The sequence below is a fragment of the Lucilia cuprina genome, chromosome 6 (assembly GCF_022045245.1).
Source record: "Lucilia cuprina isolate Lc7/37 chromosome 6, ASM2204524v1, whole genome shotgun sequence".
Lineage (NCBI taxonomy): Eukaryota > Metazoa > Arthropoda > Insecta > Diptera > Calliphoridae > Lucilia > Lucilia cuprina.
This window is the reverse complement of record NC_060954.1, coordinates 60,824,041-60,847,890: the sequence shown is the minus strand read 5'-3', so window position 1 is coordinate 60,847,890 and position 23,850 is coordinate 60,824,041. Positions and strand designations below refer to the sequence as shown.

The 23,850-nt window shown below is 31.0% G+C and overlaps 6 protein-coding genes across 10 annotated transcripts in view; 3 read left to right on the top strand and 3 right to left on the bottom strand.

Moving 5' to 3' along the window:
* LOC111681184 (disks large-associated protein 4) overlaps nucleotides 1–2,547 on the bottom strand; it is a 22,579-nt gene extending 20,032 nt beyond the window's left edge. The window contains exons 1-3 of one of the 3 annotated variants that reach the window (XM_046955691.1): nucleotides 2,468–2,547; nucleotides 1,579–1,877; nucleotides 735–1,382 (exon numbers count right to left, since the gene is read on the bottom strand). The gene's annotated coding sequence lies outside the window, so the exon portion shown is untranslated. Of the gene's footprint in view, nucleotides 1–734; nucleotides 1,383–1,578; nucleotides 1,878–2,391 lie in introns of all 3 variants that reach the window. The other 2 variants (XM_046955690.1, XM_046955689.1) reach the window with 2 other exon arrangements.
* A 122-nt stretch (nucleotides 2,548–2,669) lies between these two features.
* LOC111683225 (cytosolic non-specific dipeptidase-like) lies at nucleotides 2,670–7,206 on the top strand. Of its 2 annotated transcripts, XM_046955692.1 has the most exons (7): nucleotides 3,540–3,722; nucleotides 3,800–3,931; nucleotides 5,408–5,642; nucleotides 5,711–6,244; nucleotides 6,305–6,372; nucleotides 6,439–6,955; nucleotides 7,031–7,206. In XM_046955692.1, exons 2-7 carry the CDS (start codon nucleotides 3,894–3,896, stop codon nucleotides 7,076–7,078), a joined length of 1,440 nt encoding a protein of 479 aa, XP_046811648.1. In that variant the 5' UTR covers nucleotides 3,540–3,722; nucleotides 3,800–3,893; the 3' UTR covers nucleotides 7,079–7,206. The 2 variants fall into 2 exon arrangements, with proteins under 2 accessions (XP_046811649.1, XP_046811648.1); XM_046955693.1 differs by lacking the exons at nucleotides 3,540–3,722; nucleotides 3,800–3,931 and adding an exon at nucleotides 2,670–3,080.
* A 279-nt stretch (nucleotides 7,207–7,485) lies between these two features.
* Nucleotides 7,486–14,501, top strand: LOC111678523 (cytosolic non-specific dipeptidase-like). The gene is made up of 6 exons (XM_046953448.1): nucleotides 7,486–7,776; nucleotides 12,362–12,596; nucleotides 12,664–13,197; nucleotides 13,270–13,337; nucleotides 13,707–14,223; nucleotides 14,292–14,501. Exons 1-6 carry the CDS (start codon nucleotides 7,739–7,741, stop codon nucleotides 14,337–14,339), a joined length of 1,440 nt encoding a protein of 479 aa, XP_046809404.1. The 5' UTR covers nucleotides 7,486–7,738; the 3' UTR covers nucleotides 14,340–14,501.
* LOC111678524 (OCIA domain-containing protein 1) lies at nucleotides 14,410–15,658 on the bottom strand. The gene is made up of 4 exons (XM_023439901.2): nucleotides 15,502–15,658; nucleotides 15,302–15,439; nucleotides 14,882–15,233; nucleotides 14,410–14,819 (listed from the first exon to the last, which is right to left on the bottom strand). The coding sequence occupies exons 1-4, from the start codon at nucleotides 15,544–15,546 to the stop codon at nucleotides 14,569–14,571; spliced, it is 786 nt and encodes a 261-aa protein (XP_023295669.2). The 5' UTR covers nucleotides 15,547–15,658; the 3' UTR covers nucleotides 14,410–14,568.
* Nucleotides 15,659–16,052: 394 nt separating this feature from the next.
* Nucleotides 16,053–18,621, bottom strand: LOC111678539 (mediator of RNA polymerase II transcription subunit 16). The gene has a single exon (XM_023439922.2). The coding sequence runs from the start codon at nucleotides 18,508–18,510 to the stop codon at nucleotides 16,153–16,155; it is 2,358 nt and encodes a 785-aa protein (XP_023295690.1). The 5' UTR covers nucleotides 18,511–18,621; the 3' UTR covers nucleotides 16,053–16,152.
* A 393-nt stretch (nucleotides 18,622–19,014) lies between these two features.
* On the top strand, nucleotides 19,015–23,066 carry LOC111678529 (ATP-dependent zinc metalloprotease YME1L). 2 transcript variants are annotated; one of them, XM_023439911.2, is made up of 10 exons: nucleotides 19,015–19,338; nucleotides 19,404–19,870; nucleotides 19,937–20,123; nucleotides 20,176–20,271; nucleotides 20,348–20,421; nucleotides 20,487–20,800; nucleotides 20,870–21,099; nucleotides 21,162–21,322; nucleotides 21,903–22,068; nucleotides 22,134–23,066. In XM_023439911.2, the coding sequence occupies exons 1-10, from the start codon at nucleotides 19,312–19,314 to the stop codon at nucleotides 22,626–22,628; spliced, it is 2,217 nt and encodes a 738-aa protein (XP_023295679.2). In that variant the 5' UTR covers nucleotides 19,015–19,311; the 3' UTR covers nucleotides 22,629–23,066. The 2 variants fall into 2 exon arrangements, with proteins under 2 accessions (XP_023295679.2, XP_023295678.2); XM_023439910.2 differs by having other exon boundaries at nucleotides 19,016–19,338; nucleotides 20,339–20,421.
* Nucleotides 23,067–23,850: the final 784 nt, after the last annotated feature.

Here is a 23,850-nt window from a genome sequence, read left to right as displayed (position 1 = left end):
TTTCCGTTCCAACGACAATTGGACCTTCGCTCCGGAACGACCCGAGTCATACTCGGCCAAAGATTGTCAACCCAGCGACAGCTGTATCAACCGAAAGTTTTTTACCCAGGAAAGATCTTTCGGCCACAGTCGAACTGTTACAACAACAATGATTTTGTTCCCACTACAATCGGTGCTTTGCACCGGAACGACTCGGTGTTCAACGAACAACGTCCTAGCCACAACAACTTTACACGAGTCGCTGCTACAACAACACGAGTCGCTGCTACAACAACAGCGATTTTGGTAACTGTTTTTTCATTATATCTTATTTTTGTTAGTGTATTTCCCGACATCTGCTATTATTTTACACACTTGTGTTAAAATGTAAATAAATAAAGTAAATAAATACATAAATATGTATAAAATTAAAAGAATGGTAAAAAATTTGAAAAGAAAAATAAGGAAAAATACAAATATAGAATGAACATGCCATGTTTTCTGCTTGTTTTTACTTTTTTTGGAATGATACTTTAAAGACTTTTCTCTTTTTTTGAAACAAAATGAAAGTCTCGTTTTTTCCAAAAAGATATTTTGGCAAAACAACTAAAAGACAGCAGACAGACAAAACATGCACTTAGATAAAAGCAAAATAAACAAAACTTAAAATCGATATAAACAAAAAATAAAACAATAAATCGATAAAATAATAAATTATAAAAAATAAATATAAGTATGAAAATTTCTAACTTTACCATTTAAGCCAGCAGTTGAATGAACGTGTTAAGAAATGAAATAAACTGCAATAGTAGCAACAACCTCGTTAATATTCTTCGATGTCTGGTATGGGCTGGTCCGTTGATTGCTTTGTTGGTTGACACTCACTCACTCACTTAGCCAGTCAGTCATATGTTCGTTAAAGGAAACTACACACAAACAATTTCATCAAAAGTATGGACAGACAGATGGACTGATAATCAATTACTTAACAATTGTGTAATAAACAATATATTTGCAATTAATTATTTTACTTTTACAAGTTGGGAAACTTTTTTTTTAAGGAAATTCTCTTTTTTATAAAAGTCTTCGATTAAGAAATATTTTAATAACAATTCTTTTTTTAACAGATACCGGCTGCCAATAATGTTCCTAGTTTGCTCCCTTTTTCTTTTTTTTATCTAGTCTGTCTATTATGTATTTGTTGCTTTTGTTGTAGCTTGTAATTGTGCAGGCATGCTCTTCTTTGCTTATTTGCTGCCGCTTTGTTTTGTTTGTTTATTTGTCTGTGAGTGATGATGAAGAGTTTTTATTATTGTTGTTGTTTTTGTTGGTAAACTTCTCTTCCCTTGTGTCACAGAAACTTTCAGCCGCTTGTCTCTTTGGCGTTGGAAGTTCAAAAATAACTGTACAGCAGATTTATTAAAATAGAACATGTAGTAAAGAAAAAAACACAAGAAATGAAAATAAAATCAAAATAAATTACAAAATATACAAGAAAAAATATGACGACAGCAAAAAAAAACTAAACAAATAAAAAAAAGTGAAATAATACAAAAACACTAAACTTCCACAGAGTACAACAAAAACAACACTACATACCTTTAGATAGCACAAGACGGGAAGAATGTAGTGTAAATAAACGGTGGTGTTGCAGTTGTTGGATGGATGGATGGTTAGTTGGATTGTTTGCTTGAATTATTACACGATTTGGCAAACAATGCAACAACACTAACAACAACGGTAATAGTAAGAAAACTTACAGCAACAATAATAACACACGTAAGAACAACAACAGTAAATAAAATAGTTAATAAAGTTTTTTTCTATAATGATTGCTTCTTCCAAGATTTTTTTTCTTTATTGGTTTCTTTACAGCCAAAGAAGCTCAAAAAAACTCGCTATAAAAATAAAACATTACAATAAGAAACAAAATTAGAAAGAATGAAAAAAAAAAACAAAATGTTGATATGTATGACGTTAGATTTACGGTTTAGTGATTCTGTTTTTTGTTTTTTATTATTTCAATTTGTTGTTGTGTAGCTGTTTATTTAAAACAATTTATTTGTGAAATTCTTTCCATAAACAATTCTTTTTAATAACTAACGCCTCAATTATATTTCATAAACAAATGCTTAATTAGTTCAATACACCTTAATTTCCATAAACTAAAAACAAAATTTCTGTTCAATTTCATTTAACATTTTTTCAAGAGGCGTTGTTGATCGGTTTTATTTTTTTTAATTACATTTGTGTGTTGGTGTATTTTAGAGTCTCAAGGCTTTTTTTTGTTTTCGTTTGGGAAAAAATCTATGCACTTTTTGTATTCACTTCAAATTTTACATATATAGTATTTTGTTTATTTAATTTTGCTGCAATTGTTTAAACTTTACACACACATTATATGCCAATTACCTAATTATTATAATCGTTTCAGTACAATAATTAATTAAAAAAATATATATAGAGATTATAAAAATAATTATATTACAATTTCTCTTCACTTCCAATTGCAACGTTGTATAAAAACTTCACCCGAAGAATGAAGAAGTAAAAAAATCTCTGACAATATAAGACCGCCGCCGCCGTAAATTTTTTGCTCGGCTTATATTTATATTTTTAGCCGGCTAGCGGTCGATTTTTTAAGCCGCCACCGATAAACTGTATGTCAACTAACGCCGTTGCCGATTAAAATGCTTGACACAGGTTTCTGATTGGAGTTGCAACAGTCACTGCTGCAACATTTGTTTCAGTCCTTATCCCCAAATAATTATTTACGAATAAAATTTTATAAACGAAAGTTCTTTTTTCTAATCACTATACCGAAATGTATGATGTTGGATTTGTATTTGGACTCTCTGTAAGTAAATATGGTGATTATATTTTTTAACTCTGCAATATTTTGGCGGTGTATTAAATACTCAAAATGTTAATTTATCCTTCGTCCTTTATACATTTACATATATGTTTGAGTCCTGAAATTATTCGAAAGTATTAATTCTCCTGAAAAAGAAGTCATGTTAGAAAAACTACATGGAAACCAAAAAGAATTATTCCAACGGATCTGCTTAGATGGCGTTTCCTTAAATTTAGTGAATATTAATGTAAGTATAAATAATTGTTCAAAAATATTTAATGTAGGTAGGTATATCATATCGTTAATATATAATAAAACTGATTTTAAAACCAATTTGAAAAAATTCCCATTGATGTTATTAAATTGCGGCGAATTTAAAAGAAAATGATATGGCCACACTAAAACTAATTAACATAAGTTTGTTTATTTTTTTAACTTTCCGTTAAATATGAAAATTTCCGAAAAAAGTTTAAATCATCAAAATCAATTAAAAATAGCAAATTATTTGTAAAAAAAAAAGCAAAAAGTAATAAAAATTTAAAAAAGTAATAATAATAAATGTTGTATAAATAAAATTAAGGAAAATGTGGTTACATTTTAAAGTAGAAAAAGAAAACTTAATAGAAAAGCTTAATAAAAATTACAACATGAAACTTTTAAAATTTTTTCATTCAATTCAAAGGAAAACTATAACAAAAAACTTAAATGACCGTTATATTTTTTGTTGCCATATCTTCTTTATGGTTTGTCTATATCTTTTGAACGAAAAGGAAGAAATAGAAAGTTAATACATATGTATAGTAAAATATATGTATATGTATATAAAAAATAGATAAGAAATACATGTACGGAAACACAACAAAGTAATAGAACTTACCGAGTAAATTAGGTAAACCAAACCTATTTTAAAAAACTATTTAAGCGGTGTTTTCGTCGATTTTTAACTACAATTATTAAAAATTCTAGAAGTGGTTTGGTGCATAGTCTAAATTCCAATTAAACATTAAATAAAGAACAAAGTTTTAATTTGTGCAAATAAAATTAAACAGCAAAACAAAAAATGTCTTTTTTACCCAGTGATCTTAAACAGTTATTCAAGTAAGTGTAAAATTTAGAATTACATACAACACTACATATTTGGGGAATTACATAATACATATGTATATACATTTTTGTAAATATCCTTTTTTGAAAATTTAGTAAAATTTTTTTCTATAGATAGACAAGTAAATTTATTAAAATAATAGTTTGTTAAACACAATTTTAAAAATATTTTTATGTAAATATGCAACAGTTGTTTAATATTTTTTAAACTTTTTTCATACTGTTTTTTTAATTAAACCTTTTTTTAACCACAAATTAAAAAGTAGTTTATTGAATTGTTATTATTATTAAATAATTTATAGTTTATTATGGGGACTTTTTAGTTAAAAAAATATTTCTTTTATCATTGCATAAATGAATTCAATTTAAATGTTATTTGTTTTGTGAAGTTCCTCGAATTGTTGGTAGACAAGTTTATAGTTTTTTGATTATGTTGCGGTTTATTTTAGGGTCCGTTAAAGTTCTGACAGCAATATGTAGTTTTGCTAGTATGTCTTTAACGAGCAATGATTATTAGGGTTCTATAGTTGAAACGAAAAGTCGACTTTTCGACTTTTTGCATTTTATGAAAAGTCGACATTTCGACTTTTTGCATTTAGTTAAAAGTCGATTTTTCGACTTTTTTCATTTAATTAAAAGTCGATTTTTCGACTTTTAATATTTTATAAATAGTCGACTTTTCGACTATTTTTGACTATTTTCGACTTTTTTCGACTTTTTCCGACTATTACCGACTTTTTCCGTCTTTTCGACTTTTTCCGACTTTTCGACCTTTTTCGACTTTTTTCGACTATTTTCGACTTTTTCCGACTTTCGACTATATTCGACTTCTTTCGGCTATATTCGACTTTTCGACTATTTCCGAGTATTTTCGACTTTTTCCGATTTTTTTCGACTTGTGACTTTTTCCGACTTTTCTCGACTTTTCGACTTTTTCCGATTTTTTGACTTCTTTCGACCTTTTCCGACTTTTTTGGAACAAAATAGTCGACTTCGACTTTGTTCGATTATTCGAAAGTCGATTTATAGAACAATATTGATTATGATTTAGGGTTATATGCTATACCCATAGTGTATAGTCAATATAGTCTATAGTGTAATCTGTTTTTTTTTTTTTCAAAACAATAAGAACAGCTGTTTAATTGGGCTGCACTTCAGGGTGAAACATGTAGTATATTTTAAGGTTTATAGGGCAAAATTGTGGCCTTTGAGGTTAGTGTTCTAGTCTGGTGGATTCGATTCCCACCTGAGACCTAGGGCAACATTATTTGAAAAGTACACGTTAAAAATTTACAAAGTTATTTTTTTTACAATTCCAGAAAATAAATAACCAAATATTCTAGTGACTAGTTCAATCTTTAGTCTTGTCCGTAGTCTTATCTATAGTCTAGTATCTAGTCTAGTTTACATACACATATTTTTGTTTTAGTACTACTTTATAGTCTAATCTAATTTTCTCCTTTATTGCAGACTTGTTGATGAAAATAAAACGAAGTACATTGATGACCTTAGAACTGCTGTAGGTATACAATCTGTCTCAGCATGGCCAGAAAAACGCGGTGAAGTTGATCGTATGGTACGTTGGACCGAAGATAAATTGAAAGCCTTGGGAACTGAAACTAAATTGGTGGATGTGGGAGATCAAACTCTACATAATGGTGAAAAACTACATCTTCCCAAAGTTTTGTTGGGCACTTTAGGAAAAGTACGCTTTAAAAGAAAACATCGCTTAAACTAACGAAAATCAAAATAATGTTTTATTTCATTTTATAGGATCCCAAGAAAAAGACCGTTGTTGTCTATGGTCACTTGGACGTTCAACCCGCCTTTAAAGAAGATGGTTGGGCTACTGAACCTTTTGAATTGACCGAAAAAGATAGTAAACTTTATGGTCGTGGTGCTAGTGATGACAAAGGTCCCATTCTTTGCTGGATACATGCTATCGAGGCCTATCAAAAGTTAAACATTGATATACCAGTGAATGTTAAATTTATTTTTGAGGGCATGGAAGAAAGTGGCAGTTTGGGTTTGGATGATCTTCTTATGAGTTTGAAAGATAATTTCCTAGTTGATGTTGATTACGTTTGTATTTCCGATAACTATTGGTTGGGCAAAACTAGACCATGTATTACTTATGGTCTACGTGGTGTAGTCTACTATGCTGTCGAGGTTGAATGTGCCCAAAAGGATTTGCATAGTGGCGTGTTTGGTGGTACTGTTCACGAAGCCATGCCCGATTTGTGTTGGTTGCTAAGCACTTTGGTGGATAAGGAGACTAAAATTCAAATACCTGGAATCGAAAGAGACGTAAGTGTGCTTGTTAATAAGTGTGTTCATAAATATGAATATTTTTTTTTATTGTTGTAGATTGCCCCTCTGCTAGACAATGAAGAGGAAATATACGAAAAAATTGATTTTGATATTGCAGATTACAAGTAAATTACTTTCTTAAATTCAAAATTAAAATCTTTTAGTATTATAAAATTTTGTTCTACTTGCAGAAGAAACATCGGTGCCCGAGCTTTGCCCCACAAAGAAAATAAAACACAATTGTTGATGCACAGATGGCGTTATCCCTCTTTGTCCATTCACGGCATTGAAGGTGCCTTCTCTGAGGTTGGTGCCAAGACTGTTATACCCGCCAAAGTTATTGGTAAATTCTCAATACGTTTAGTGCCCAATCAAGATCCCGAACACATTACCGAATGTGTTAGCAAATATTTAAATGCAAAATGGGCCGAGCGTGGTTCACCCAATAAGATGAGTGTGAAATTAGTGCATTCCGGTAAACCCTGGAATGAAGATCCCAATCATCCTCATTATGAAGCTGCCAAACAGGCCGTAAAGCATGTCTTCAACGTAGAGCCCGATATGATACGTGAAGGTGCATCTATTCCAGTAACTTTAACTTTGCAAGAGGCCACCGGCAAGAATTGTATTCTATTGCCTGTGGGTGCTGGTGATGATGGTGCTCATTCTCAAAATGAAAAGATTGATATTTATAATTATGTTGAAGGAGTAAGTTTACAATTATTTAATTTGCGATTTTTTTCGAAGGAGATTAAATAATTTTTATTTCGTTTTTATTTGCAGACCAAATTATTGGGTGCTTATTTGTATGAAGTTGGTAAATTGAACTAATGACATAACATGGACAAGTTTAAAATATCACCTTTACAACACAAGCCTAAAAATTGTTACTTTCAGAAGCTTAGCTTTCGATAAATAATTTTTGTATTAAATTGCATAATAAAAATGATATGAAAATAAAAACAAATTACTAAATATTTAATATGTGAATGTTTGTGTTCAAACTTACTGTATTTTTCAAAAAAAAAAATATAAATGACTTTTATCTTTAATTTATAAAATAGTTTTTTTAATATCACAAGGAACTTAAAATTTTGCGGCGAATTAAAAATAAAATAGATATGGCCACATTGTTTGCTCTGCCTATAACACAGTTGCAGCCAAAAGTAGTAGAACATACAAAGTAAATGAGGCAACACTATTTTGACAACCTATTTAAGCGGTGTTTTTGTTGTTCGCAACAACATTTATTAAAAAAAAGTGAAAGAAAGTGGTTTTGCTAAATAAATAATACCGGCAAAACGTAATATTTTTTTCATTTTTATTTTATTGACCAATTTCTATTGTGCATTCTCCAAACGAACAGTGTGTGTGTTTGTGCATAATTTACTCTGCATACAAATACTAAATTCCTATTAGCCATTAAATAAAGAAAAAAGTGTTGTCTTCTTTATTTGTGCAAAAAAAAAAATTAAACAGTGAAATAAAAAAATGTCTGATTTACCCAGTGATCTTGTCCAGTTATTCAAGTAAGTGTAAAAAATTTAACAAAATGTAATTTGTGGACTTACATACATATGTATGTAATTAGTTTGTTGTTTTAAAATTAAAAAATTAATTACATTGTGGTTTTCTTAACTAATGAATTTTCCATGAATAGCTCTGGTAGAGTAACTCAAAGATAACGCCCACCGCTATTGCATATAATATGTAGCACGCAGATTCTTGAAACGTTTTCATGTCAAATTATTTACAGTTTTATTTTTAATTCAACTTTTTCAAAATTGATTTTTAGCTGCTGAATTTTGTGTTAATATCAGGCCTTTCACAGAATTCCAATCCAATCGAAAGTGATATTAACTTTCCTAATTTTCTTCTTTAATAAAGGAAAATAACTTCTTTTTCGGATTGAAACCACTTCACATTTGTAACATGAAATTCACAATAGTTTAAAGTTATTATTTCTTTAAGTCTTTAACGATTTATTTACAAGTTATCATTCCACTTTCGATCGGAATGGAATTCTGTGACAGGCCTGTATATATCAAAGATAACATATATATTTTAACAATTTATTTGTTTTGTGATTAAATTTAACCCTTGTTGGCAAAAAAATTTATTGTTAATTTAACACATTATATTCATAGGAGTAGGGTTAATGAGATTGGTACAATTGTACTTTTTTTGATACAATTCCATATTTAAACTTTCAATGATTCAATAATGCTTTTCTAAAAACTATTGTTTTATTAATCTATCTAATACAGGTGTCTATTATAGACTAGTCTATAAAATAATAGATTGAATAGTCTTAAGCCTAAAATATAGACTAGTCAACTAATCAATTGTGTAGTTAGTCATTACTCTAGTCGATTGAATAGTCTAATGTTTTCTATGGAAAATATGTAATAAGGGTTCTCGACTTCCCCTAGGCCACGTACAAATATCGCCTTTTAATAAAGTTCATTTCTTTTGAGGAGTTAACTTAAGTTTCAATAATATAAACCTCGACTTTACTTAACACATTGTATTCGCACACCCTATGGTAGTGTTCATAGTTTTTTTTTATAGTAACTAATTAAAATTAACATAAATTTTGCTATTTACGTGTAGAAAACAAAGTACTCAATCGATGACAGTTTACATTAGAAATCAAAATCAATATGAATATTTTAACACCAATTAATATGATTGCAATTAATTTAGCATAATTTCAAATTAAACAAATAAATGTAATACAAATATAATATTATTTTTATTAATTTATTTATTGACCAAAACGGTAACATATTGTAATTTTGTAAAGAATTTATTTTGTTTAAAAGTTAGTTTTTATATTAGGGCAGTAGAATTTACAGTAGAATTTGTAGAAATAAAACATTTGTTGTTCCCTAATATGGGAATAAAAGTAAACTTAAAAATTGTATGAAATCTTGTCTGAAACGGGAATTACATTCTTTATTTTAAAGTACATACTAATCCATAGCAACAAAAATATGAAAAGATGACATTCTACGAAACATTTGCAATAAGTAAACAATTTGAAGTGAACAAAAACTTTGTTAAAACTTTGTGTGTACACCTAAACAATTATTTTCTTAATCTTTATTGTTATTTTAAATAAAAGACAACATATTATTTGTTGATTTTAATAATTAAATTAAAAACACATTTTTGTTTACTACACACAAGTAGTGTGAAACAAATTGAAGAAAATTTTAAATAAAATTATTAAATAAAAGCTATTATTATTGCATTGAATTTTGTTTATTTATATAAATTGCAACATTTTTATAAAAAAACAGTTTAATTTACGTAAAAATAATCAAAGTACATAATAAAGTTATTGTTAATATTTATTATTTAAAGTAAAAAATTTAAAATTTATTTTTTCAGTCTAATAAAAACGTTTTTCTAGTTAAATATTTAAAAACCTAAAACAGTTTTAGAAATTCTCAATTACACATAGAAAAACATTTTGTTAAATTTATCTACATTAGGGAGATTTTCAAAAAAATTTTACTAAGTAAAATTGTTATCTTAAAAATGTTTTATTAAAATTTTTAAAATTTATCTTTTTGTTTATTAATTTTCTTTTATTTTTCATAAAATAAAATAATAATAAAAATAAATACTAGCTGATAAACCTACATTTATAATAAAGTCTAAATGATGATGAATCTACATATTATGGTGGTTGGCACTGCAATAATTTTTTTATAATAAAATATATGTACATACATATAATGAATGATAATCATTTACTTACTCATGTTATTAAATATTATTGTTTATATAATGCATTAATAACAAAACTTATCTATGTTTTTTTTGTAAGGGTTCATTTCCAAAGTTATAATCAGGTTCTAGGCCTTTAAGTGTAGCTTGGATAAGAGAAAAAAAGTACATATTATTTATTTAATAACAATTTTGTAACTACTTATCTAAAACATGTGTTTTTTCTCTTCTAATCTAACCAACCATATATATTTTAGGTTTTGAGGGTTTGATGTGTCAAGTGCACATAAATTTTCACCGTTATATAGAGAGATAAATAAAGTTATTAAATAATACATTGTTATACATAATCATAAAATGTTTTCGAGTGTAAATATTTCAATATGTATTGGATTGATAAAAGTTATAGAATTTATTAAGGGAGAAATGTTTAATAGTTCGTGTTGTTATTGTTAAAAATAAGTTAAACGATTTAGCTTTGCAAACATTAATTTCAGTGGTACTTCTAAGTCGAGTATATAAATTTTTGTTAATTTTGTTTTTAAAATTTATTTTATCATTTCATTTTAAAGATTCTGTATTTTTGAAAAAAAAACCTATAATTTAGTCTATAGTCTTATCTAAAGTCTAGACTATGGTCTAATCTTTGGTCTAATCTATAGTCTAGTCTCTAGTCTAGTCTATAGTCTAGTCTATAGTCTAGTCTATAGTCTAGTCTATAGTCTAGTCTATAGTCTAGTCTATAGTCTAGTCTTTAGTCTAGTCTATAGTCTAGTCTTTAGTCTAGTCTATAGTATAGTCTGTAGTCTAGTCTATAGTCTAGTCTATAGTCTAGTTTATAGTCTAGTCTATAGTCTAGTCTATAGTCTAGTCTATAGTCTAGTCTATAGTCTAGTCTATAGTCTAGTCTAGTTTATAGTCCAGTCTATAGTATAGCCAATAGTCTAGTCTATAGTATAGTCTATAGTCTAGTCTATAGTCTAGTCTATAGTCTAGTCTATAGTCTAGTCTATAGTCTAGTCTATAGTCTAGTCTATAGTCTAGTCTGTAGTCTAGTCTATAGTCTAGTCTATAGTCTAGTCTATAGTCTAGTCTATAGTCTAGTCTAGTTTATAGTCCAGTCTATAGTATAGCCAATAGTCTAGTCTATAGTCTAGTCTAGTCTATAGTCTAGTCTAGTTTATAGTCCAGTCTATAGTATAGCCAATAGTCTAGTCTATAGTATAGTCTATAGTCTAGTCTATAGTCTAGTCTATAGTCTAGTCTATAGTCTAGTCTATAGTCTAGTCTATAGTCTAGTCTATAGTCTAGTCTATAGTCTAGTCTGTAGTCTAGTCTATAGTCTAGTCTATAGTCTAGTCTATAGTCTAGTCTATAGTCTAGTCTATAGTCTAGTCTAGTTTATAGTCCAGTCTATAGTATAGCCAATAGTCTAGTCTATAGTCTAGTCTATAGTCTAGTCTATAGTCTAGTCTATAGTCTAGTCTATAGTCTAGTCTATAGTCTAGTCTATAGTCTAGTCTATAGTCTAGTCTATAGTCTAGTCTATAGTCTAGTCTATAGTCTAGTCTATAGTCTAGTCTATAGTCTAGTCTATAGTCTAGTCTATAGTCTAGTCTATAGTCTAGTCTATAGTCTAGTCTATAGTCTAGTCTATAGTCTAGTCTATAGTCTAGTCTGTAGTCTAGTCTATAGTCTAGTCTATAGTCTAGTCTATAGTCTAGTCTATAGTCTAGTCTATAGTCTAGTCTATAGTCTAGTCTATAGTCTAGTCTATAGTCTAGTCTATAGTCTAGTCTAGTTTATAGTCCAGTCTATAGTATAGCCAATAGTCTAGTCTATAGTCTAGTCTAGTCTATAGTCTAGTCTATAGTCTAGTCTATAGTCTAGTCTATAGTCTAGTCTATAGTCTAGTCTATAGTCTAGTCTATAGTCTAGTCTATAGTCTAGTCTATAGTCTAGTCTATAGTCTAGTCTATAGTCTAGTCTATAGTCTAGTCTATAGTCTAGTCTATAGTCTAGTCTATAGTCTAGTCTATAGTCTAGTCTATAGTCTAGTCTATAGTCTAGTCTATAGTCTAGTCTATAGTCTAGTCTATAGTCTAGTCTATAGTCTAGTCTATAGTCTAGTCTATAGTCTAGTCTATAGTCTAGTCTATAGTCTAGTCTATAGTCTAGTCTATAGTCTAGTCTATAGTCTAGTCTATAGTCTAGTCTATAGTCTAGTATATAGTCTAATCTATGTCTAGTTATTGTCTAGTCTATGTCTTGTCTATGTCTAGTCTGAAGTCTGGTCTATACTGTATAATCTAGTCTATAATCGAATCTGTTGTATCGTCGAATTTATAAAAATTTTGATTTTTTTCTTTTTTGCAGATTTGTTGATGATAACAAATCGAAATACATTGATGTCCTCAGAACAGCTGTAGGCATACAATCCGTTTCAGCATGGCCAGAAAAACGTGGTGAAATTGATCGTATGGTACGCTGGACTGAAGATAAATTAAAGGCCTTGGGAGCTGAAACCAAATTGGTGGATATTGGTGAAGAAACTCTACACAGTGGTGAAAAAATACCATTACCCAAAGTTTTGTTGGGCACATTAGGAAAGGTACTTTTAAAAAGAGAAAATTTCTTTTAAAATAAGAAAATCTAAATTTATTTTTTTAATTTTCTAGGATCCCAAGAAGAAGACCGTTGTTGTCTATGGTCACTTGGATGTTCAACCTGCTCTTAAAGATGATGGTTGGGCTACTGAACCTTTCGAATTGACCGAAAAAGATGGTAAACTTTATGGTCGTGGTGCTAGTGATGACAAAGGTCCCGTTTTATGCTGGATTCATGCCATCGAGGCCTATCAAAAGTTAAACATTGATATACCAGTGAATGTTAAATTTGTTTTTGAGGGCATGGAAGAAAGTGGCAGTTTGGGTTTGGATGATCTTCTTATGAGTTTGAAAGATAACTTCCTGGCTGATGTTGATTACGTTTGCATTTCCGATAACTATTGGTTGGGCAAAACTAGACCTTGTCTTACTTATGGTCTACGTGGTTTAGTCTACTATACTGTGGAGGTTGAATGTGCCCAAAAGGATTTGCATAGTGGCGTGTTTGGTGGTACTGTTCACGAAGCTATGCCCGATTTGTGCTGGTTGCTAAGCACTTTGGTGGATAAGGAGACTAAAATTCAAATACCTGGAATTGAAAGAGACGTAAGTGTGCTAGTTAATAAGTGTGATTATATGTATGGATTAAAAATATTAATGTTTAATTTATTGTTATAGATTGCCCCATTGCTACACAATGAACATGAAATTTACGAAAAAATTGATTATGAAGTTGAAGATTACAAGTAAGATAACCGAGCAATGTTCTGCTTTTATTTTCTATTTATTTTGATTATATGTTTTTAAGATTGTACTCTTAGTGACAATAAGTAGAATTATATGAGGTGCTTAAAGTAATTTTATTTTACTTTTATTTGATAAAAACAGACGAAGAAAGTTTCAAAAGTTTCTTTAAAAGCAGCAAAAAGAGAAACCAAAAATCATTTTTTTTTAATTTGTTTTTTCTTTAAAAATTAATTAAATTTTTAATTTAAAATTTGTTTGTTAAAAATAATTTAAATATTTTTGTTCCTAAAAAATTTTAAATTTCTTCAAAAAAAAAAATATATATATATAATTTTCTTTAAAAAATTTTAATTATTTTTCCTCAACAGAAAAGATATCGGTGCCCAAGCTTTGCCCCACAAAGAAAACAAAACCCAATTGTTGATGCACAGATGGCGTTATCCCTCTTTGTCCATTCACGGCATTGAAGGTGCGTTCTCTGAGGCTGGTGCCAAGACTGTTATACCCGCCAAAGTTATTGGTAAATTCTCAATGCGTTTAGTGCCCAATCAAGATCCCGATCACATCACCGAATGCGTTACCAAGTATTTGAATGAAAAATGGGCCGAACGTGGTTCACCCAATAAGATGAGTGTAAAATTGTTGAGTGCCGGTAAACCCTGGACCGAAGATCCCAATCACCCCCATTATGAAGCAGCCAAGCAGGCCATTAAGCATGTCTTTAAAGTAGAACCCGATATGACTCGCGAGGGTGGTTCTATCCCAGTAACTTTAACTTTACAAGAAGCCACCGGCAAGAATTGTATTCTAGTGCCTGTAGGTGCTTGTGATGATGGTGCTCATTCTCAAAATGAAAAGATTGATATTTATAATTATGTTGAAGGCGTAAGTTTTGATTTTATTTTCATTTAAATATAAAGTTTATAATTTTCGTTGTTTTTTTCCATTTACAGACCAAATTGTTGGGTGCTTATTTGTATGAAGTTGGTAAATTGAATTAATTTTCTAAAACTGCATCACAATTCAAGTTGAAAACATCACTTTAACAACACAATAAGCTAAAAAATTATGTTAACTTTAAGAAGCTGAGCTTCCATTTTCCAAAATGATAAATACTTTTTTTATTAAATTGCGAAATAATAAAAATATATGAAAACAACAAACAGTCAATGAATTATTACTTTGAAACTCAGAAAAAACCCAGCTTTGGTTTTAATTAGGGTTTATGAATTATTCCACCCAGGCATCTCCATATTTATTTGTTTGCAAATTCTTAGCAGGAGCTTCGCCACTACTATAAGCTGATGATCTCTCTGGCTGTCTCATAACCACCGGAGCATCTGGTGGCAAAGGTTTAGAGAAAGGATTTTGTTGTTTCTTTAAGTATTCTTCACGATTACGTCTACGCAATTCATCGTAACTGGTACCCGGTTTAACGGGTTCCAAAGGTATATCAGCATCCACTTGTGTAGTTGAAGGAGCTACAAATTAATATGTACTTTCAATAACTGTTTCATTTAGTTGCTTAACTTATGTAACTTACAATCTAAATTGGGCCTATAGATATCATCCAAGCCAGCAAATGAGGGTCTCGATTCCATATCCAAATTAAGGGCATTACCCTTGTTATTAGGCTGAAGATCTTCATCTGTGTAGACATCATTGTTATTGGGAGCGAAAGGTGCCAAGGACATGCCCATACCTAAACCCTGGTCGGGTCTATAGCCCGCTAAACCACCTTGATTTTTACGCTGTCTTAAAAGTTCTCCCAAACGGGAATCAGGCAGAGCCATAATTTTTTCGGCACATTTTTGCTGGTAACTAAATTTACCCACAAAATAACCCAGGACTACACCCAATATTACTTTGGGTACCGGACCATATTTAACATTGGGCTGGAATTTTTTAAAAATTTAACAATTTTATTAAAACTATTACAAAATTTATAAAAACCACAAATTACCGGTATAAAACCTTGTTTAACACCAAAATAGGCCGCCAGACCAAAGGTGGTTCCCAACGGCAAGGAACGTTGGAAAAATGATTCTGTATTACACTCACGAAATACTCTCAACTCTTCGGAAGAAAATTGATAATTGGCCTGCAAGTAATATTAAGAATTTCATCATATTTTCCAATTATATTATATTTTCTTCCACTTACCAAAGGATGCTGTTGTTGTAGTTGCGCATCATTTGGATTCATCATCGTTTAATGTGTGATATTTAGGATAAAATTATACAATTCTATTAAATTGTAAAAAAAACAAAAACCGGTGTAAGAATTATATTTCTGGAATCGATCAGCTGTTTGGGGGAGTGCAAATTTTCAGAGTTGTTAATTTAAGTACTAAACGAAATACACAGTTAAAAACGATTATTTACAATTATTTTTACCGTTATAATTTAAATCTTGTTAATGTATTTTTAGATGTATTAGAAAGTCTTCTTTCAGAATGGTTCAATTTCTAGTTTTATGAGTTTCTATTTAAAATTCGCCTTAGCTATGCTTTCTTTAATGATTTTCGCTATATAGGTATTATCTATTTCCTGGTTATTTACAAAGAATCTGGAATTTCAACGCAAACAGAATCCTCTTAACTAATTTAAAAAAAAAAATATATCAAATTCTTTAATAAATTTTTTATTGAGTACAAAAACTAAAAACTGTCCAGATTGTTTATATTTTATTTATATATCGAATGCAATGTACACTTCCTCTTGGAGACTCCAAACAGAATATTTAATGCTAAAATATTACAAAATATTTATAAAACTATAAAATGTTATTCACACACACACACACACTTAAAATCTATGTTGTTAACCAAAAACCACCACAGTGACAATACTCCCAACGCTGACACCAGGCTTTTAATGCCGATGTCTTAGTATTCCTATTAATGTTATTAATGAAGCCACAACGTATACATTTACGAACCGATTTAACTTTGGAGCCCAAATGTAAGTTGCTAACATCATCTCGGGTACTGTTGGCGAATACCACTTCATCGTAATGTATATCTTGCAAGGCCAAAGGTTCTACAGAAGTTTGAAAAACGAATGGAAATAGTTTGGTTGTGGCATGACTATTTAGTAAAGTTGTTGGAGTGTTTAAGTGGCGGTTGGGTATTAACACCTGTGTGGACAAAACACTGCAGTCATCTAGTAAACCATCATCGGGTTCATTGGGATTCTGATAGAGTCGAGTGAGTAGTCTAAATAGCACGGGTAGCACATCAAAGGTTTCTATGGATTTAGTATAAATGGGTAAACATTGGGGATTCAATAAACCCCAAATGCGTATCATTACCAGAAGTTCACGTATACTGCTTATGGCTATCATGTCACGGCTTATATCATAACCATGTTTCTTATTGAATTTACTCTTCATTATTTCATCGGGCAATTTGTTGAGTATATTTAAACCCAAATCTGCTACCCATTGTATAAGTTGCTGTAGACTTTGTAGGGTAGCCGGCTCTACTGTATAATCTTTAGCATCTAAGACACAAAGAACTTTATCCACATCATTGTATTGAGGATTAGGATCAGATAGAATCATGGATAAGTTTTCAGCTGGTCCCTTATCCTGAGAACTTAGATCAGAGGGGCGTAGTAAAGATTTGAAAGCAATGGAGATGGAGTGTAGTGTTATAAGATTATCAAAATCCTGTTGTTTGGATTGTATACGGCAGAGATTGCTTTTCAAAGAGAGAAAATTTGAATAATAAAATTGTCGAGTAAAGTTGTGTTGCCGTGTAAAATTCTCCGTAAGTTTTTCAGCCAACATTTCTAGATTGGGAAGATTTAACATGATCACATCACTAGCATCTATGCCAGTAACTATGCTATATTCCAGTAAAGCTACCGGCAAGGATAAAGGATTCATTTTGTAGTTTTTATCATAATGATTTGTGGGCACTTGCATTGCATACATTTGTCCAAAATTATCGAATAAAACCAATAATTGGTTAAGATAAGTGACATCAGCGGTTAATAGCTTGCAAGGCATTCGGTGTTGTTCCTCAGCCATACGCTCAAATACGGTAGAACCTATTTTCTTTAAACCCAATTCCAAAACTTGAACTGAGTTATCGCGTAAAGTGGCAAATATTAACATGGCTTCCGAAGGCAGTTTGGTAATACAAACATCACATACTCTTGAGGATAGGGCCAGTTTAGCAGAATTTTCCCATTGCTCCCATTGAACAAAGTCACTTTTATTCTTTTGCAATAACTTATGAACGGCCTGGTGTTTCTTTGTCAAAATCCATTGTTCTATAAAACTGCCTTCCAAACAATCATAGACTACAAATAGAATTTCCTCGCCATTTATTGTGCGCCAACGTATATGTGAAACTTGTTTGCTCTCCACCTCTCCTTTGGGCAAGAAAATACTAGCCACTGCATTGCATTTAATATTGACAGACTCCTCTGCATCTCTTTCTACATTAACTTTATAGCAGTTAATTAAAGGTTCATGCCAGCTGTTGACGGCCACACTAAAGTAACCGGTGGGACACCAAGTCACACTGCTATGAGTAATGTAGCTCCTTGATAAACCAATTGAATGAGTGTGCACATTCAAATCTGTGGCCACATAACTGCCGTTGGTTAAACTGTCTGCAGGTGGTAATAATTTCGGTATAATAAAAGCACCCAACAAACCGGACGAAGTCAAAACAAATACTCCTTCCACGGGAGTATTACCGAAGTGGGTCATGGAGGGTCTAAAATCCATTCTTTCAAATTTGTCCGAATAGGCCTGTAGATCCTTTTTGTGTGTATTAAAGTAAACCCTCTTGCCATTATGGAAAAATTTTGCACTTAATATCTCTTCACTGGGCAAATTGGCTTTGTACAGTAAAATCCAACTGTTGATGGAATTTTGTTTGGTGGACCAAATCTCACAAATGCCATTCTTATAGCCAGCCATTAAAAACTCACCAGTTTGATTCCACTCCAAGACGGTAACAATATTTTTACAAGTATTCAACTTGAAACTTTGCCAGGGAGTCACTATGTCACAGACATAAATGTTGCTTTGCAAACCTTGGTGAACACAAAAGGCCACAACATTTTTACACGATATTTTACATAAAACACAATTTGGCAAGAGGTAACCATCTTTATTGCCACCAGGATTCTGAACTTTATATAAAATTGTCATGTTTTTTTCAGAGAATTTTGCAAAAATTTCAATTGAAAATAAAAATTGTTTTTGTTTCTTTACGGCAGCCGCAAAAATATAAATGTAAACAAACTGAGAAAAAAGTATAAGTGCTGCCAAGTTTAGATGTGATAAATTACACTGAAAAAATTTTAAAGAGTTTTTAGTGTTACATTTAATTTCATTCACAACAGTTGAAAATTAATTTGTTACATTCAACACACAAAGGCATGTATTTTATTCAATATTTACATAAACTTACTATACAATTATATAGTCTGAGAAAGTTCTGCGGGGATGGCTAGTAAAGACGAAAAATTATAGGTCAGCTTAAATTCAAAGCCGTAAAAACTAAATAGGCAACTTTTATTTTTTATATATTCTCGTATTTTTAATTTTTTCTTTTTTCTCATTTTAGTTTTCAAACTAACTTTTGGTCATAAAATTCAGTTTTCGATTTAATTTTGCTCCAAAAATGTTTTTTTTCATAATACTCACTTTCTGAACAAATTTTGATTGAAAAAAAACGACTTTTCCATATCAGTTTACAAAATAATTTTTCCCTAAAACGAATTTTCGGACACAAAATTAACTAAGCTGAAAATTTAGCCACCGCGGAATTCTTACCGAACGCGCTGCCAACTAAATATTGACCATCAAACGCCGCTAAAAATTTTAATCGACTTAATTCTCTGGCTGTCATCGCGTAAATTATCACCATTGACGGCACTGAAGGATTTCCTAGATTTAGTAAAAAGAAAAAATTTTAAGATTTTATTAATTTAGATAATAAATAGAAAAATGTTTTGTGCTTATACACATTCTTTGGTAAGTAGTTTAATTGATTCCATAAAGAAATAAAGCGAAAACTAAACGCTGTTTGTTGCCCTTAGCCCTATTTGTATTTGGGTAACTTTGGACGTAAACCACATCATTATTACACAGCCAACAAAAATAAAGTGCAAAACTCGACAATTGCAACGGGGAGAACATACACAAATAGAGCAGCAGCTGCTGGAAAACGACGTGATGCTTTAAGTAAGTCTTTGACCTCAGAGGCTGTCAGCTCGGCCCAGAATATGATTCGTGTGCCGCAGAACTTGCGTCACATGGTAAATCAACATAATGCCACAGCCGCTAACTTCTTTGAGACGGAACGTCTTAATCATATGTTAAATAAAGCAAAAACCATGTTGGCCTCACACCTGCAGCAGTTGGAACACGTAGAGGTGAGAAGGGTGAAGGGCAAGAAATCGCATCATTTGATAGAACTTACATTTAATAATGCTTTGGCTCAAAATATGCCTGCTCCACAAACATATTCCAAACTGTTGCAAACTATTATACCTCAACACCAATTGTAAGTTTTAATTTTGTTTTGTGAGAGGAACCATTACGTTTTTATTTAAAATTTGTTATATTTTAGAAAATTTGTACGTAGCTTTAAGACGGATCGTTCCATAGCTGCTGAATTGAAGCGTAATCCTACAGTGGCTTCCCGCCTGCGTACTGCTTTTAGTGGAAATCCACAAAAATTGGAAGGTGAATTAACTAGTGGCTCCGAAACATTGAAAAAACTATTAGAGAAATCAACCGAAAGTGGCAGTGGAAAGGTAGGACTTTGTTTTTATATAGGTTTAACTATGTTAATACTAAAACATTTAGGAAAACACTATAAAAATCGCCTTTGCTGAGGGTTACTTAGCTGCTGTTAATTCTGAAGATCATCCCAAGTCGGGCAAAACAATGAAATATCTTAAGGTTGGTATAAACGAACCCTCCCTCCTCGAATGTACGTTTAAACATTTTAATATTTATACTAACTTAGGTCTTTCAGCAATTATTAGTAATTGTGGTATTTATTGGTATATTCGTTAGTTTATTCTCTTCCTCAAATGGTTCCATGTTTCGGTAAGTTTTCTGTTTTAAATTCAAATATATTTTAAAACACATTTTCATTTATGAATTTCTTAAAGCATACAACTGGGCAATCAGGTGGAAGTAGATCCCGAAGAAATTCATGTTACCTTTGATGATGTCAAGGGTTGTGATGAAGCGAAACAGGAATTGAAAGAAGTGGTTGAATTCCTAAAAAATCCTGAAAAGTTTTCCAATTTGGGTGGTAAATTACCCAAGGGTGTTCTATTGGTGGGTCCTCCCGGTACGGGTAAAACTTTATTAGCTCGTGCCGTAGCTGGTGAAGCTAATGTACCATTTTTCCATGCCGCTGGTCCCGAATTCGATGAAGTGTTAGTGGGTCAGGGAGCCAGACGTGTACGTGATTTGTTTAGTAAGTGTTTTTATGGGGAAATTTTTAACAAATCAATTTTAATTTGTTTTTTTATTTTTATGTTTATAGAGGCCGCCAAACAACGTGCTCCCTGTGTTATCTTCATTGATGAAATTGATTCTGTGGGCGCTAAGCGTACCAATTCAGTTTTACATCCTTATGCTAATCAAACCATTAATCAACTGTTATCCGAAATGGATGGTTTCCATCAAAATGCTGGTGTTATAGTCTTGGGTGCCACCAATAGACGTGATGATTTGGATCAAGCTCTTCTTAGACCGGGTCGTTTTGATGTTGAAGTAGGTCTTTGTTTTTATAGAATTTTCAATGAATTACTTAACTAGTATCTGTTTTATTTTAGGTCGTTGTAAGTACCCCCGATTTCTCAGGACGCAAAGAGATAATTACATTATATCTCTCGAAAATTTTACACGATGAAATCGATTTAGATATGTTAGCTAGAGGAACATCCGGTTTTACTGGCGCCGATTTAGAAAATATGATTAATCAAGCTGCTTTAAGGTAAGTGAACATCAGTTTTTGCATCTTTAAATATGACAAAAAGACAAAATATTGAGTTTATGGAAAGATTTGATATTAAGGAAAGAATTTCATAGTTTAGATGAAAATTTCTTCAAATTTTGTGACTTAAATAGATGACACAAAGTTACACTAGATCAGAAGCCATTGTACATTGTACTATTGTTTGTATTATGTTTAAAAACTAAAGTTTCGAGTATAAATTAAATTTGGGGACAAATTGAATTTAAATAACTTATTCCCTGCTTATTAAGCTGTTTTCTGAATAAAAACTTGGTTGGTGTTTGTTTTCAAAATTATGACTTGATTTTGACTTGTTTGAAAGGGAAGTTCTAGAGTTATTAAGTGAAAATGCAATCTTTAATTAGAAATATATAAAATAAGGATTTTGGTAAAGTCATAGGATGATTAGTTCTGAAACTGATGAAATAGTTTGTTTGAATAATTAAGTAGTGAATGACTGAGAATACTCGAAGTATAAACTGTTGTGAGAAAAAAGACTATTAATAGAAAAGAATTAGAAAAAAAAATCATTACGAAAAACCAAACAATTTTCTCCCAGAGCGGCCATTGATGGAGCAGAGACTGTTACAATGAAACATTTAGAAACAGCGCGCGATAAAGTTCTTATGGGTCCGGAACGTAAAGCACGTTTGCCCGACGAGGAGGCCAATCTTATAACAGCCTACCATGAAGGTGGTCATGCGATAGTAGCCTACTACACCAAGGTGAGTAAAGCTGCTGCGGCTACGGTAAAATCTTATAGCTATTAATCACTAAATGACAACTTTAGGAATCACATCCCTTACACAAAGTTACCATTATGCCTCGAGGACCATCACTGGGACATACCGCCTATATACCGGAAAAGGAACGTTATCATGTCACCAAACAACAATTGCTGGCAATGATGGACACCATGATGGGTGGACGTGCCGCTGAAGAATTAATATTTGGTGCAGATAAAATCACTTCGGGTGCTAGCAGTGATTTAAAACAAGCCACCTCCATTGCCACACACATGGTTAAAGACTGGGGCATGTCAGAGAAAGTGGGTCTACGTACAATTGAAAGTTCCAAGGGTCTCTATCCAAATGAAGCTCTAGGACCAAATACTGTTGAGGCAGTAGATGCTGAAATCAAACGCATACTTAACGATAGCTACGAACGGGCCAAGGCAATTCTACGTAAACATGCTAAAGAACATAAGGCATTAGCTGAAGCTCTTCTTAAGTATGAAACCCTCGATGCTGAAGATATAAAGGCCATCATGAAGGATACACAATAGTAAAACAAATTAACTTAATTTTTGCAACAAAACAACATAATTACAAACAAGACGTTTTTGTTCTACGTTACTCTATATTTAACAAAAAAATAACTTTTACTTAAATTTACTAAACAATGAAAAATTAGTATAAAAACTAAAGAAAATTACAATAAGATAAGCTTGGCAATGGCATTACTTAACAAAAAGGACATGGTTAGTTTAAATATAACCATAATACAGCAAAGGATACAAAAAAGAACTGCTAAGCAAATGCTTATTTAACAAGAGTCAACTTAAACAATATTTCAATATGGATCATAGGGAAAAGAGAAGATATAAAACAAACTCCATTTTATTTTTTGGTAATTCCATAGTCGAAAACAAAAATAATGTAAGAATAATGAAAATAAAAAGTAAAAAAAAATTGAAAAAATTGATTTTAAATCAAATTACATATATTTAAGTATTTTTTATTTTTCTACAGGAGGGTGGTAAGTTTGTTGATCATAATAATGTTCATCAAACCTTTTGTTTTCATCTTAACATTCCGTAAATAGTTGAAATTCAACTAGTTATTTTCAGCTTAAATCTATTTTGAATTGTGTTAGAAGAACCTTATAAAATGATATCTAATTCTTGAGGATTTTTCAATTTGAAGGACTTTTTATGAATTTATAAAAAATTCGAATTTAAAATTGAAAACATTTTTAAAACTTTTTATATAATTTCAAAATCAGGAGGTTTTAGAAAAATATAATTATAGTTTTACTTAAATGTATATTTTTTAAGGTATTTTCGAAACTTCGAAATTTAATTTGAAATTTCGAAATAATGTTCGAAAAACGTTTAAGCTGAAATTGTACTTGAACTTTAAAATTAAACCTGAAATTTTGAAGATCAATTCGAAACACTTTTTGAATTTTAAAAACTTTTAATGAAATTTAAAGTATTTTCAATCTAGATGTAGAAATAGAAAACTTAAAAATAATTTGAAAAATGTTTATGGATTTAAAAACATTTTCATTGTAGATTCAAAATATTAGATTAGTTTAGATCAGTCTATAGCCTTGACTATAGAGCAGTATATAGCCTTGACTATAGAGCAGTCTATAGCCTTGACTATATAGCTGTCTATAGCCTTGACTATAGAGCAGTCTATAGTCTTGACTACAGATCAGTCTATAGTCTTGACTATAGATCAGTCTATAGTCTTGACTACAGATCACTCTATAGTCTTGAC